The sequence below is a fragment of the Suncus etruscus genome, chromosome 15 (genome assembly GCF_024139225.1).
Source record: "Suncus etruscus isolate mSunEtr1 chromosome 15, mSunEtr1.pri.cur, whole genome shotgun sequence".
In the NCBI taxonomy this organism is placed as follows: Eukaryota; Metazoa; Chordata; class Mammalia; order Eulipotyphla; family Soricidae; genus Suncus; species Suncus etruscus.
The window spans coordinates 64476769-64490950 of NC_064862.1; the positions used below are offsets into that span (position 1 = coordinate 64476769).

Sequence of the window (14182 nt, forward strand, 5' to 3'; positions counted from 1 at the left end):
GTTAAGTGACAACATGGGTGCAGCAAGAAGGGAAAAGGGCACATGTTTAACTATTAAATACATTTCTATATTTGTTTGGCAGAGTTCAGGCCAGCCCCAGGCTTCTGCACTTGCCAGACAAGTAAGCCGATGATACTCAAAGGTGGGGGAGGGGGACAAAAACAACAAAACAAATTCAAGCAGAGTTCCATACCACAGTTTTCCTTCAAGTCAGTTGGTCAGCAAGCAGTTTTCCGACCAACAAGAACAGAAACTTTGGCTCCAAGGCAAATTAAAAAAAAAAAAAAAAAGTATTTCCACTTACAACATGAAAATACAGGAAATTCGTCAAAGAAATAAAATTATCAAAGTCTACTTCCAGCAAAACTGAGGTAGCACTGCTTTCTCTGCATTCAATGCTTAAGTGGTTGTTAAGTAAGATGCATTCTAAGAAAACTGCTCACTTGACTGACAGGTGCAGCATGTTGATGGATGAACTCAACAGGAAATGCTACAGGTCAAAGAAGGAATGAGCAAGAAGTGAAAAAAATCAGGGTTTCAGATACATTAGCTTAAAAGGGGGTTGTCACCAGGCTCAAAGGCTCTTGGCTGACCTCAGCTATCCAAGAACTTTTAAATCGCCTGGCAATTAATGCAATGTGGTTAACAGTTAACACTGCTATTCAACTCTGTGTAAATCTTTTAAAATAATTGTTACAACCTAAATTCAACCATGTAAACAGCACTACACAACAGTACAGACCTGCCCTCAAAAACAATATGCGAGCTGAGATCTGGCACTGTATCATTTTGTAATGTTAATTCAATCTAAGGTCCCATTCCCCCCTCCCTGTCCTATTCCCTCCCTCACCAAAAAAAAAAAAAGTCTAATTTGTGCAAGAAATGGCAAACTTAGTCTATCTGAAGGCTTCCCAAAAAAAAAGGAGAAAAGATATACAACATGTAGCCAGGGTCAAATATTTGGGTGACATATTCCCCCCTTAAAAAGAAATAACCAAAATAACCAAAAAGTGAAGAAAGTGCCTAAAACATGATACAGCATTTTAGAGCCCTTTCAGATACAAGGCAGAGAAAGGTGTAAAGTAGAAAATATCCGGATCTTCAGTAATTTCCAGAAAGGTCTGATTCCTCTATTGGCTGCAGGGCAGCGGGTAGATCTTTCTTTGCTGCTGCTCCTGGGACAGAGCCACTAAGTCTGCTCCTCGGGACAAAAGCCCTCGGGCCCTGAGCTGAGCGCACCTCTCCTTTGCCCTTCTCTTTTCCTTCGCTCCATCTCCCACTCCACAAAGGTATCAAAGAGACTCGGCCAGGCCTCATCTTCACTGTAGTTGCTGAGGTCAGGGCCAATCACCTGAGTGAAGTTAAGGAACATGTTCCAAGTATCCCGGGAGATGCCCTTGATCCCCGAGGGGTTCTCTGTTAGGAAGTTTAGCCACTGGTCCAAAACTGGAGGATTGTTCTGGGTAAAGACTAGTTTCCACAGGGCAATGGCTATTTCTCGATGCAGTGACCGCTGCCCTTCTTCAGAGTCCAGGCCAAACTGAAATGTAAACCTGTAGAGATCCTTGAATTTATCCTCTTGTTTGGCTTCTGTTAAGAGGCTAGGGAAACGGGCGCAGATCCCATCAATGCTGTCTGCACTTATTGCTTTGCAGCCATCAAAAAACTCCTTCCTGCAAAGGGTGGAGGGGACACAATTAATAATAACTATAAACAAGATCAATTACTGAAAGGCAATATAGTGTAGTGATTAAGAAGAACATAGTTTTGGGGCCAAATGGCCTGGATGTCATTCCACTTCCTCTATTAAGTAGTGCTATCTCTGCATCTGTCTAATGGTGAGTGTACCACCTTATTAAGATTTTGGTGAGAGGGGCTGGAGTGAGAGTTCAGCAGTAAAGCATTTGCCTGGCATGACCCAGGTTTGATCCCTGCCATACCATATTGACCCCTGAGGCTGCCAGGAGCAATTTCTGAGCGCAGAGGCAAAAGTAACCCAAGTGCCATTGGGTGTTTAGGCAGAGGGTGTGAGACTGTGTGTGTGTGACTCAGAAATCACTTGCTTGCTGTGTGTGTGTGCGTTGGACTCAGAAATTGAGAGACAGAGAGACAGAGACAGAGAAAGAGAGACAGAGAGAGACAGAGAGCTCAGAAATCGCTCCAGGAAGGCAAATGCCCTGCCCTCTGTGCTATCGCTCCAGCCCGTGTATGTATTTTTAACATCCCTACTATTTTCGATTTCTAACACAGCCTCTTAAGACAGTTGCTATATCTATTAAGAGATAAAGGGGCTGGGAAAAAAAGGGGCAGGGGTCGCGAAGCAGTAACATAAGCAGTAGGGTGTTTGCCTTGCTAACCTAGGATGGACCACAGTTTCATTCCCCGGCATCTCATATGGTCCCCCAAGCCAGGAGTGATTTCTGAGCATATAGCCAAGAGTAACTCCTGAGCGTCACCAGGTGTGCCCCCCACCCAAAAAAAAAAAGAGATAAAGGGGTTGACACCTACTGAGCAACTTAAGCAGAGCTAGACATTGCTGGGGATTTTTGAGCCACAATAGGCAATATTCAGGAGTTATTCCTGGCTTTGAACTCCTAACAGGATTGAAGGATCATATGGAATGCTAAGGATTGTATCTGGATCAGCAAGCACCCTACCTGCTATACTATTTCTCCAGCCCCAACAGAGCTAGAAATTTTTTACAGGAAGGTGGTGGGGGTGTCTTAGAAAAAGTCCATTCTGGAGCCAAAGAGATAACATGGAGGTAGGGTATTCGCCTTGCATGCAAAAGGAAGGTGATTCGAATCCCTGCATCCCATATGGTCCTCCAAGCCTGCCAGGAGCGATTTCTGAGTGCAGAGCCAGGAGTACTCCTGAGCACTGCGAGCGTGACCCAAAAAAAAAAAAAAAAAAAAAGAAAAAGAAAAAGAAAAAAGTCCATTCTTATTTCTAATTTCAATATCCTGCGAGCCACTTAGAAACTAACCCTACCACCTTACCATATCCTTCTCCAAAACAGTCCTGAGAGCATGCTGGCTAAGACAATATATACTTTAGCGTCTTAAACTGTAGGGTCACAGGCCCTTATGTGAACTTGCACAATTAATTGAAGGGTTGGTAGGAGAGGCTATGAAAAACTAGGAAATGGTAAAAGGATTCGAACATGTAATGATCAAAAAATTCCAAATCGCTGGAGAGCTAGCATAGCGGTAGGGCATTTGCCTTGCATGTGGATGATCTGGGACAGAGCCAGGTTCAATCCCCAGCATCCTATATGGTCGACTCCCCCCCCCCCCCCAAGACTGCCAGGAGCGATTTCTGAGTGCAGAACCAGGAGTTAACCCTATGCGCTGCTGCATGTACCCCCTCCCCCCATCCTAATCAAATGCATTAGGAATCCAAGTAGTTTCTGGCAATTCTGCTGTTCTGCTGTGTCGCACTTAGGGAAAAGGCGTCACCAATAGACTAAGTATAAGCAGTTCTGACTGCTGGCTACTGTCAGGCTGCCCAGAAGCTGGCTGAGGGCAGCATATAAAGAACTACAAGGGGCAACTGGTTTCATGTGGTGACAAAGCAGTTTCCCAAGGGATCATTAATCTGCACTCAGTGTATGACAGGTAAATAACAGGTGCACAAAAAATAACAAGGGAGGGTGGGGAGCGAATTAACCGACAAGGTACAGAAAAGAGTCTGAGAGAAAAATAAGGCTAGGCAACACCTTGGCAGTGGAGCCATTCTATTCTTTAAATGAAGAATAGGGAAGTCAAATAACTTCAATGATGGTTAGTGCCAGTTATCCAGAAGCTGACATGCCTCAAATCTGACCAACAAATTAGGTAAAGGCTATAAATATGAAAAAAGAGATGTGGAATACACATCAGAGCAGGAGAGAAGCTTATTCAAAATATAATGCCTTGCTTTAGCCCTGAGACTCCAACTCAGTACAAGCCAGCAGTAGGACCAGGTATATGTACATATTTTTAAACCCTTACGAGAGTCTGGGGGACTTCAACTTAGTTCAGGGAAAAAAATGTAAACTTTAAAGAAATTGATCAGAAAAAGAAAAGACGACTTACCCAAACCCTCGGAAGCCAACCTAGTTCTATCCTAGCTGGGCACCACTGCCCAATGATGCTCTTTCCTCCTCTGCTCACCTGGTGACATGAAGTAGTTGTGACTAACCTGGTGAATTTGCACATGGTAGCAGCCTGAAACTTCCAAGCCAAGAGCAGCACTCGAAATTCCGTGGGGTCGACACATAGGTCATTGCAAAAGCGCTCCATGCCTTCCTCCAAGATTGCATCCTCCCGCTCGTCCTTGTAGCGCCTGAACAATTCCTCCAACCTCTGTAGAGAAGATTCCTCAGCATTTGACCTGGTCTCCCTTCCGGCATCTCCTGAGGACGTTGGAAGCTGGCAGACCTCTGTTGCACCCTCTGCCTTCTTGGTCCCATTGACAAGGATGTCCCCACCTGGCTTGCCACAGGCTGGTGGCTGTTCCTCTCGGTGGCCTGCACCCCGCCTGCTGTGTGACTTGCTGGAGTCCCGGTCTCCATTCTTACTGCCCAGGGTTGATGAGGGATTCTTGCACTTGGTGACACACTGGCCCATGGTGCTTGTGGCCTGGCCTCTAGAGTGGCCCCCCCTGGATCAGATGCCCTTGCTGCCTCTGGCCCATGTGTTTCAACATGCCATCAGCCAGAGGAGCCAGCCAACCTGAAAGGCAATGAGAGGATAGTCAAAATCATTCACTGAGCTAGATCTGCTTGCTGCATGCAGAGTCTGAACTGATCATTAAGACCTGTGTTTATCATCACCTCTCAGGTGGCAGCTTTATTCCACCAGAAAAATGCAAAAACCAAAACATGAAGAAAACATTCTTTAAATTCTTAAAATTGGAGAAACAGCCTGATATATAAGTGCATCAAGGTGATGTTGATTATTTATATAAATTAAAAACTGTAGAGATTTCTGGGCAAGGGGAAGGCAATTTCTCTTAAGACTGTCTACCCAAAGATCTTCCTTTGGGTTTTGGGCCATGCCTGGCAGTCCTCAAGGCTGATGGCTCTGTGCTCAAAGCTGAGATTCAGGGGGATGAATTATAGGGTGTTGGGAAACCAATCTCCAAATCAACTACATGCAAGGCAATTACCTTAACTCCTGTATTGTTTCTCCAACCCCCACTCAAAACTATATCTCTACTTTCAACTAGCCCATTAGAATATCCATCTGTGTGGGGCCGGAGAGATAGCATGGAGGTAAGGTGTTTGCCTTTCATGCAGAAGGTCATTGGTTCGAATCCCGGCATCCCATATGGTCCCCCGAGCCTGCCAGGAAGCGATTTCTGAGTGTGGAGCCAGGAGTAACCCCTGAGTGCTGCTGGGTGTGACCCAAAAATCAAAAATCAAAAACCAAAAAAAAAAAAAAAAAAAAAAAAAAAAAGAATATCCATCTGTGTAAATGTAAAATTTTGTTGCCCACTATAATTGTGGTCAGCAAAATGACAATGTGAACAGAAATTTAGACCAGGAGGCACAGTATTAAGAAGGGAAAGCAGAGAAGAGACCAAATTGATGTCAATCCCATACTTCCACAGCTCTTGAAGAGCTTTCATGGACTCCCAAGGTTCGAAAATGCTGAGGAGACAAAGTGGCAGTGGGACAGAGATGCTCTTAAGGAAGTCTGGACCTAAGGCTTTACCTAAAGAACTCAGCTTCCCCCAAGCAGTGTTTAAATAACATTGGGGGTATTTCCATTAGGAATTCTAAGGGCAAGTTCTGCGCACAGAAGTTTAAAATGAAGACGGAGCTGGAGAAAGAGCAAAGTGGTAGGGCATTTGCCTTGCAAGCAGCCGACCCAGGAAGAACCTGAGTTCAATTCTCAGCATATAGTTCCAGAGCCTGCAAGGAGCGATTTCTGAGTGGAGAACTCTGAGCTCCGGCAGGTGTGGCCTAAAAACCAAATATAATATAATAAATATAAAATGAACACTGGAATTATTCCTGTAGTTACTGGAGACTCATATCAGGCAGGGTGTGTCCCATTTTCCATCCTCAAAGAGAATAGAGAGACAAGTCTATACATGCCCTTAAAAGACTTTCAATTTCACTTCAGCTTCCAAAAACACAAGGAACCGTCAGAAGGGTGTTTGGTATGGAAAAATGATAAACCCAAGTCTATTTTTCAAGTCTTTTTTGTGCTTTATGAGAGTATAGTGAGTAAACTATAGCACAATATATTAAAATTTTATTTCTTTTTTTGTTTGTTTTGCAGCAAAACCCGGTGTGAGGCTAACTTACTTCCATCTCTGTGCTCAGGAGTGACTCACTAAATTTGCTCAGGGACCAGATGTGGTGAAGGGGATTGAAACAGGGTGGAACATAATACAGCCTCGCCTATGATATATCTCACCAGCCTACAACTGATGAGAATTTGAAGAGGCAAAGGGTTAATTCTTGGAAGGCCATCAAACAAGGAAAGCAACTGTTCAAGTTGAATTATCTCAAAACAAGCAAGACTAGACCATGTGGAGCGCCTGGTTTCCAGATTTGTGTTTCCAAAGACTAAAGTGCTGAAGGAAACAAAAGGCCCAAACTAACACAAACCCCACATGCTCAGACTGGCAGTTCCCAGGCACGTTCACTCACCAGGGCCTGCTGCTCAATTCGAATAGCTGAAAGAGACCTGGGTACCCTGTAAGGGAATGCCTAGGAACCTGGTCAGGTACTCTAACCTCTTTCTGGCCCACCTACCCCAGGCCACTCAGCCCTATTCCCACTGGACAGATGCTTCCCTATTGTTTTGTTTGTTTGTTTGTTTGTTTGGGGGGTCACACCCGGCGGCGCTCAGGGGTTACTTCTGGCTCTATGCTCAGAAATGGCTCCTGGCAGGCAAAGGGGACCGACCATATGGTATGCAGGGATTCAAACCACCTACCTCCATGCTATCTCTCCGGCCCCAAATGCTTCACTATTATTGGTTTCCTTCAAATTCTGGCACAAAGGCCTTCAGGTAGGGACAGAACAGATGGGACTTGGGACTCCCAAAGAATTCTAATCCCATTTATCCTGCTGACCCTCTACATAAAAGCATCTCTGATAACCTGACACAGCAGAAGCAGCTGAAACCTGAAGGCTTTTAAATATGCCCAACAGATGAAGAGGAGGAGGGGAAAATCAATTTAGTCAGATGATCAAACAGCAAGGGCCACAAGGTCAGATTTCCCCCTTCTGCCCTTTACAAAGCAACCAATTATCCTATCTGAGTAGGGGGTGGGGTATTTGTGTGGGGGGGACATGGTCTCAAGCTAGAAAAAGTTTCCCCTTTTTTGTTGATTTTTTTTTGGGGGGGGAGCACATCTGGTGGCACACAAAGGTTACTCCTGGCACTGCCCTTAGGAATCACTCCTGACAGGATAGAGGGACCATACGAGATGCTGAGGACTGAACCCTGGTTGGCTGTGTGAAAGGCAAATGCCTTACACGCTGTGCTAGCTCCAGACCTAGAGGGTGAGGACAGTCCCCTGGTTACTTCAGAACTCCCCTCTTTTTTGTCTACTTTCTTTGGAAATACAATTCTGTTTCCAGAACATTCCTCAGACTCAATCTCAGTGAAACCTGTACCAGGCTGATGAAGCACATCAAGTGTTGTAAAGGTTTCCCTGAATCTACTCGCAAGTGGCTAATAGCTAATAATAGCAATTGTCAATGACTGAACACTTGATATCATTCCAGATACTATGCTAAACATTTTCAGGGCGTTAAAAGTCATACTCCTCATGAGGATAATTTAAAGACAAGGAACTGAGGTTCAAAGTAAATCACCAAGATCACATAAACAAAGTCTGGTGTGTCAGGCCTGAGAAACCAGTGCCTTTACCACCAGAGACTGCTGAGCCTTTCAATATTAAAAACCCTATTGAAAGCCCACCAAGCTCAGGAGTGTCACCACAAAAATTCCAAGGCAACCACCAAAGTATATGTCCTGACACTAAGCTAGGTGGACATGATGCCACACTCAATTAGTCCAGATTCACCAACCCAACATGCTTCAGTTCAATATTAAAAAATCCAGCCCTGGGGGAGAAGGGTAGGGTACTTGTCTTGCATGTGGCACACCCAGGTTCAATCCCAGGTATCCCATATTGGTCTCCTGATCCCATCAGGAGTTTGTAATTCCGAATGCAGAGCCAAGAATAACCCCGGAGCACTGCAGGGTGTGACCCAACCTCCCACCCCACCCCCAAACTAAAAAAAAACAACAACACTGGCAGAGATAGCTCAGTCAGTAGGGCACTTGTCTTGTATGGGGCTGACCCAGGTTTTTTCCCTACATGATCCCTTAGACCTGTCAGGAGTAATACTTGAGTATTATTGAGTATTATTGAGTATATATCAGGAGGAAGACCTGAGCATTGCTGGATATGGCCTAGGAACATGCCAGCTCTGGGGCCAGAGATAGCGCACCATGTGAGCTCACCATGTCACAGGGCATGCTTTGCATCTAGGAGGCCCAGAAATGAGTGTTCAAGTCCCAACACTGCATATGCCAAGAACCAACAGAAACAACCCGCAAGCACTGTGCCAGCCCCTGAAACTACTGGGTGTGAGCTGCTCCCTGCCCTACCCCATAACATACATACACAGCCCAGATTAGAAATCAAAGTTCAACTCTGCCATTAGTTATTATGTGACCCCGTGTGAAACCTGAATTTACTCAGTCTGCATGTTACTTGTCTCTCTGAGCTATAGTAAGGATTCAGTCAGGAAATGCAGAGAGGGTAACTTGGCAAGATTGCCCCATCTCGGGGCCGGAGCAGTGACACAAGTGGTAAGGGCCGCGCTAGTCTAGGACAGATCACGGTTCAATCCTCTAGCATTCCATAAGGTCCCCCAAGCCAGGAGCGATTTCTTTGCGCATAGCTAGGAGTAACCCAAGCGTCACTGGGTGTGGCCCGAAAACCAAAAAAAAAAAAAAAAAAAAAAAAAAAAATTAAAAAAAAGATTATCCCATCTCAACACCCCCATAAATTTGACAGTTCATGGGATAGGAAAGCCACTCTAATTAGAGGCTGAGTAATATCTGGTAGGCTTGTCGAAAGCTGCAGCCTGTCCCATCTGAACAATGGGCTACCAGCTTCAGCTTCCTGGGCTCAGTAAGCTCTACTAGCCTTGCCCTGAGTCATGCACTTGGATCTTGTTCAAAATCAATCTCCTGAGCCATGCACAGCACAACCTGCCTCAACACAACATTGCCCAGAAAACCTTGAGTGGTGTTCCCCGTAAGTTTCTAGTGCTTCATCCAGAATAAAACCCAATGAATATTTGCCAACTCCTTGGACACGTGAACTGCTAGTCATTTCAGGTCCCTAAACCAGGGCAGACTTTTAGCCAGTTCTGGACAGTGCTCCAGGCTGAGAAGAATCTCAGTTTGCTGTCTTTTGTCTTCTTTTAAAGGAACTGCAGTCCTCCTGCCACTCTCAGAAGTGAACAGCCTGTGTAATCTGGGCACCCAGAGACAAATTTTCATTAGTACTGGAGTATCATTATTAATGCATACCACACTTAATATGTTAGTACTTTGGTAACAGCCACATAAAAATGTAGCTCAACCAAGCAACAGCCTTGCAAGAAAACAGAGGCACAGGGAGGCCAAGATGCTGCTTAAGAAGGGAAAACTGAAAGTAGAATTAAGAGAATTAGCTCTGGGAGCAGAGAAATCTGGACCTAAATCATGGTGATGGCACCCATGGTGTGACAGTATGCATATAACTATTTTTGCTGTTGTTTGTATATCATTTTGGGGCTTTAAAGGCCAAATTTAGCAGTACTCAGGGGCTATTCCGGCTCTGTGCTCAGGGGTCCATGTGGTGCCAGGGATCAAACTGAGTTAGCCACATGAAAGCTAAGTGCTTTAACCCCTGTATTATCTCTCTCCAACCCTGTCAGCATATAACTTTAAACAGTAGGAAGTTCAAGGACTATTAGTGTCAATTAGATAAACCAAAGAAAATGTTCTGCCTAATTTTTGACTTCTAAAAAGTACAGACCCTTCCTTATAATCATTACTATTATAGTAGGGAGAGTCACATCTCCTTTCTCCTACATGTTCTTCCCAATATTCAACTCAGCTCCTCTGCTCTGGAAGTTCAAGTCTCCAAGATTTCCAGATTCCCACAGAAGCTACTCCTGTGCTCTGAATAACTGTCTTCCCACTTGCTTCAGCTAAGAAGCAGACATAAATTGGACAGAGTCAGGGGATAGAGGATTGGGCAGAAAGGAAAGACAAGAAGAACAAAGAGAAAAAACAAACCAACCACAGACTCAGGATAGCGACTTATAGACACAGATAGCTTTGGGAGTTTGCCTAAGAGACGGGAGACGAACTCTGCTTGGCTCTGCTCAGCTTAGGTTGGATCAAGAACTGCCTTTAGCTTCTCTCCCTCAGTATTGGCTCCGACTGTGTCTACCCCTCTCCCTCCCTCTCAGCACATCAGCCTCCAGCATCTCTCCTCCTCTGTGCCAACTCTGACTGCTGTTTTCTGAAGAGAGTCTTGGCTGAAGGCCTGGAGCATGTACTGCTAAGCCAAAGGCAACCCCAAATGTAATAGTCCCTGTGGACACTGCGGCTCCAAGGAAGGATCAGGAAGTTACTTCTCTTAGGCAATCAAGGAAGTCCCTGTTTCTAGGGCTTATAATCTATTTTGGAGACAGAAACCTCTCATAAAACAGAACAACCTTGAGGTAAACCCCAGGAAAATGGTGAGGAGATTGTGAACTAATCTAATGGAAAGAAAGGTGGAGGAACAGATGAATAGGAACTGATGTTTCCTTCAGATTTCACAACCTTAGGAAAGAGGTCCTTTGTGATGGTGGTGATGTTGGAATGGGCCTGCGGACAGCATTTTCTCCCTGAATAAATAGCATTATTTCTTCTTCAAATCCATCAGGGTCAAGAGAAAAAAAACAAGCATGTCTCAAAAGAGAAGAAAAATAAGTGCTACTCCAATATAAAAATATGAACGGGGGTGAAAGATTACACTGTTTCTGCAGTCAGGCCCCTTCCTTCTATCTGAATCACCTTAGAATGTGCTCTTCAGCATCAGCAGGGTCAGCAAGAGGCTAGACATATAGAGAACAGACCAGCTGGCTGTCTCACTATTGTGGCTGTTTGGATCCAGAAGCCATCTCAAAAGGATATTTTGTATGGGCTGTTCATGGAGGAACCCGTCATCTGAGGAATATCCTTGTGAAATGAGATGAAAAGTAAATGGCAGGGGGCCGGAGTGATAGTACATTATTGCTCTGGCGATTTGGTGGGGGAGTTACCATGCACATGGCCAAAACGGGTCAGATCCCAGAATTATATATGATCCCCTAAGTTCTGCCAGAATAAATTCCTGAGCACAGAAACAGGAGCTTGTCCTGAGCAATGCTGGATGTGGCCCAAATACCAATAAATTTTAGAAGTAGGTAAATGCTGGCACCAAACCCAATGTTAATTAGCTCGAGACCTGTCCTGCATCTTGCTTAAGAAATGATCCATTCCTCTCTTCCATTCTATTCTAGTCTATTCACTATGAAGAAGCCACTAAGAAATGGTGCTAATTTTTCCATGCTAGCAACAAGAAATCCATTTCCACAGGAACTGCAGGCTAGTCTAATGTATGTTTTTATTTTGTACTACATATGCCAGACACCCAAAGCAGTGCCATGAATACATGAATTCCTTGGACAGCTTTTTTCCAGCTGCCAGGGGCTGAGGCAGCTCTACTGACTAAAGCCAACCCCCTGAGGAAACAAAAAGACAGACTGAAAGAACCCCTTAAATCCACCTAGCAACTGCAGGCTAGGCCTGACCTGAGGAAAAGATAGAGGAAGGGTGGTATCCACTTGTAAGAACTTCCTAGAAAGTTCACTTGCAAACATAACAAAAGAGGAAAAGTTGCAAGGAACTGAAAATGTACAGTTGCCTGCTGTCATTGGAACTTGGGACCTACAAGATCACCTTTGGAGATTAGGGTTTACCCAGAGCTTCTTGGGAGGAAAAGCAGTTCTCTCTGCCAAAGCAAACCAGACCCGTCTGCTGCTATTTTCATGCTTTTAAAAAGACTTTTTGTCCTAAAATGTACTGCAGCAAGTTCAGACAACAGTTCCAGTTCTAGTGGGAGAGGAACATACAACTTTCTATATTAACCATTCAAAAGTGCAAAAGGAAAGAGGGATGAAGGAAGAGGAGAGGGAATGAGGAAAGAAGAAAAATATTTGTAAAAATATAAACCAAATGGTTATATTTCTGTAAAATATTCTGAGGTCACATGACTATAAAATCAACTAGATTTTGCACAAAGTAATTTTTTCTTTTCTTTTTAACATGTTCTTATTGTTCCTTACCATGCAGGATTTAAGTGTACTGAGAGTTATAGCTTCAAGTTCAAGTCTGAGTGAGGACTGAAGCCCTTGGGAACTGGCTAGAACAGAACTACTAGCCAACCCACATACATGGAGAGTCTCCAAATGCCAAATAATAAAGTCTTTCTGGTGTCTGGGCTCTCTCTAAAGCCTTGCTACATAACTTAATGGAACCAGCAAAGAACTTTATCATTTCACTTAGGCTATTTTATTTTTTTATTCTTTGCTGTCACTATTAATCAGGAATAGGTTTAACGACCCACTTTAAACTAGGCATCATTAAGGAGTACCAGATTTCTAAGCTGGCCATTTCTTGTTTCTACACCAGCTTTTCAGTTAGTTGTTCTGGATTTGTGTTCCAGAAGCCTGCTGCACACTTCCTTCATCCCTGGCTTTGTTTAGGGATGAAAATAGAACCTGTTCTAGCTTGCCTGGAGCCTAGAGTTGGTCTTGTGCCAGGAAACTTCAGGGGTCGGGTCTCTTTGTATTTAGGCCAAGGTTATTCCTTTCCATGTCCCTCATATTTTGGTGGTCCTATGCAAACAACAATTGCCACTCTAACACCATTTTTACTGTGCTCCTTTGACTCTAATTCTTAAAAAGAACCCACTTAAAATTTGAGGTTAACTTAAGCTAATATGCATGTACATGGAAATGTAGAAAAATACTATGCCTGTAATATTTAAGGAGTTACGTAAGTTTTATGGCTTTAGATTGCCTTGTGTGCTGTTAAGAAATATTATAATGTGTTACAATCTGGGGACTTGAGGGACAAAGTAATTGTACATGGATTCTGTCTTATTTATCTTAATGTTCTTTGGCTGAAATTTCAAAGTTAAGATATCAGCAAGGGGACTTCTGAGAATTATGTTATGGGTGATTGTCCTTCCACTGTAACTTTATCTTGTCCTCTTTCTTTGCATCTTTGTTCTCATAATGAAAAATAAAAAATTAAAAAAAAAGAAAATAGAACCTGTTTTCTTATTATACTTATAACCTCACTAAGAGCAAGCCACTGAAGAGGTGTGAACTCCCTACTTCCAGCTGGCATACAGTTGATTATCAGCCAACTTCGAGGTATGTGATTATTGATGACTAGTCCTCCTCAACCTAATTACCACAGTCACTGCTCACTGCTCAGTTACGTTCTGAGGAAGTCTATAGTAAACTGACTGAAAAATAGTTCAGAGACCCAAAAGAGAAAGAAAGTAAAGCAAAGTGAAAATTAAGAAATGAGTCAAAGGGTGAGGAAGGAACCCAATATAAAGATGATAAATAACTGCATTCTTAAAGGAGCATCCAAATGACTGTGAATGTATACAAATGTGATTCCTCGAGGCACATTTCCTTTAAGACAGTCTCAGGTTCATCACATGGTCCCTCATCAATCTTTTAAATGCTCGTGAATTCTGGAAAAAAATGTTTTAGATCCATTAAGACTAATTTTTTCCCTAGAGGCCCATGATAGAACCTAACTGTTAATGCACTGTTAGACAGGAAGAGGAAGATAGACAGAAAAAAAAATGACCCAGATAATGAAGCTAATAGTAAGGTTTTCATTCTGGTTGTCAAACTTAAAAGTGTTTTAGTTATTCTATAAAATTTAGAATATATAGAGAAAATAAAGAAAAGTCCTAATAGCCAAACCACCTACTGTTCTGTAGTATATCTCTTTCTGCCCTTTCTATGAGTGCTGGTGGATGATCAATACCTAAACATGGAACTTCTCAAGAAAACTGGGGTCATATTGTACATTCTACTTTGCATCCTTTC

The 14182-nt window shown here is 43.5% G+C and overlaps 1 protein-coding gene across 2 annotated transcripts in view; it reads right to left on the bottom strand.

The window, feature by feature from the left end:
• Positions 1-849: 849 nt before the first annotated feature.
• The window catches only part of DCUN1D3 (defective in cullin neddylation 1 domain containing 3), a 43919-nt gene continuing 30586 nt past the window's right edge, over positions 850-14182 (bottom strand). For both annotated transcript variants that reach the window (XM_049789547.1, XM_049789546.1), the window contains exons 2-3: positions 4183-4715; positions 850-1673 (exon numbers count right to left, since the gene is read on the bottom strand). In XM_049789547.1, coding sequence (XP_049645504.1) covers positions 1190-1673; positions 4183-4610 — 912 coding nt within the window. In that variant the 5' untranslated portion in view covers positions 4611-4715 and the 3' untranslated portion in view covers positions 850-1189. The remainder of the gene's footprint in view (positions 1674-4182; positions 4716-14182) is intronic.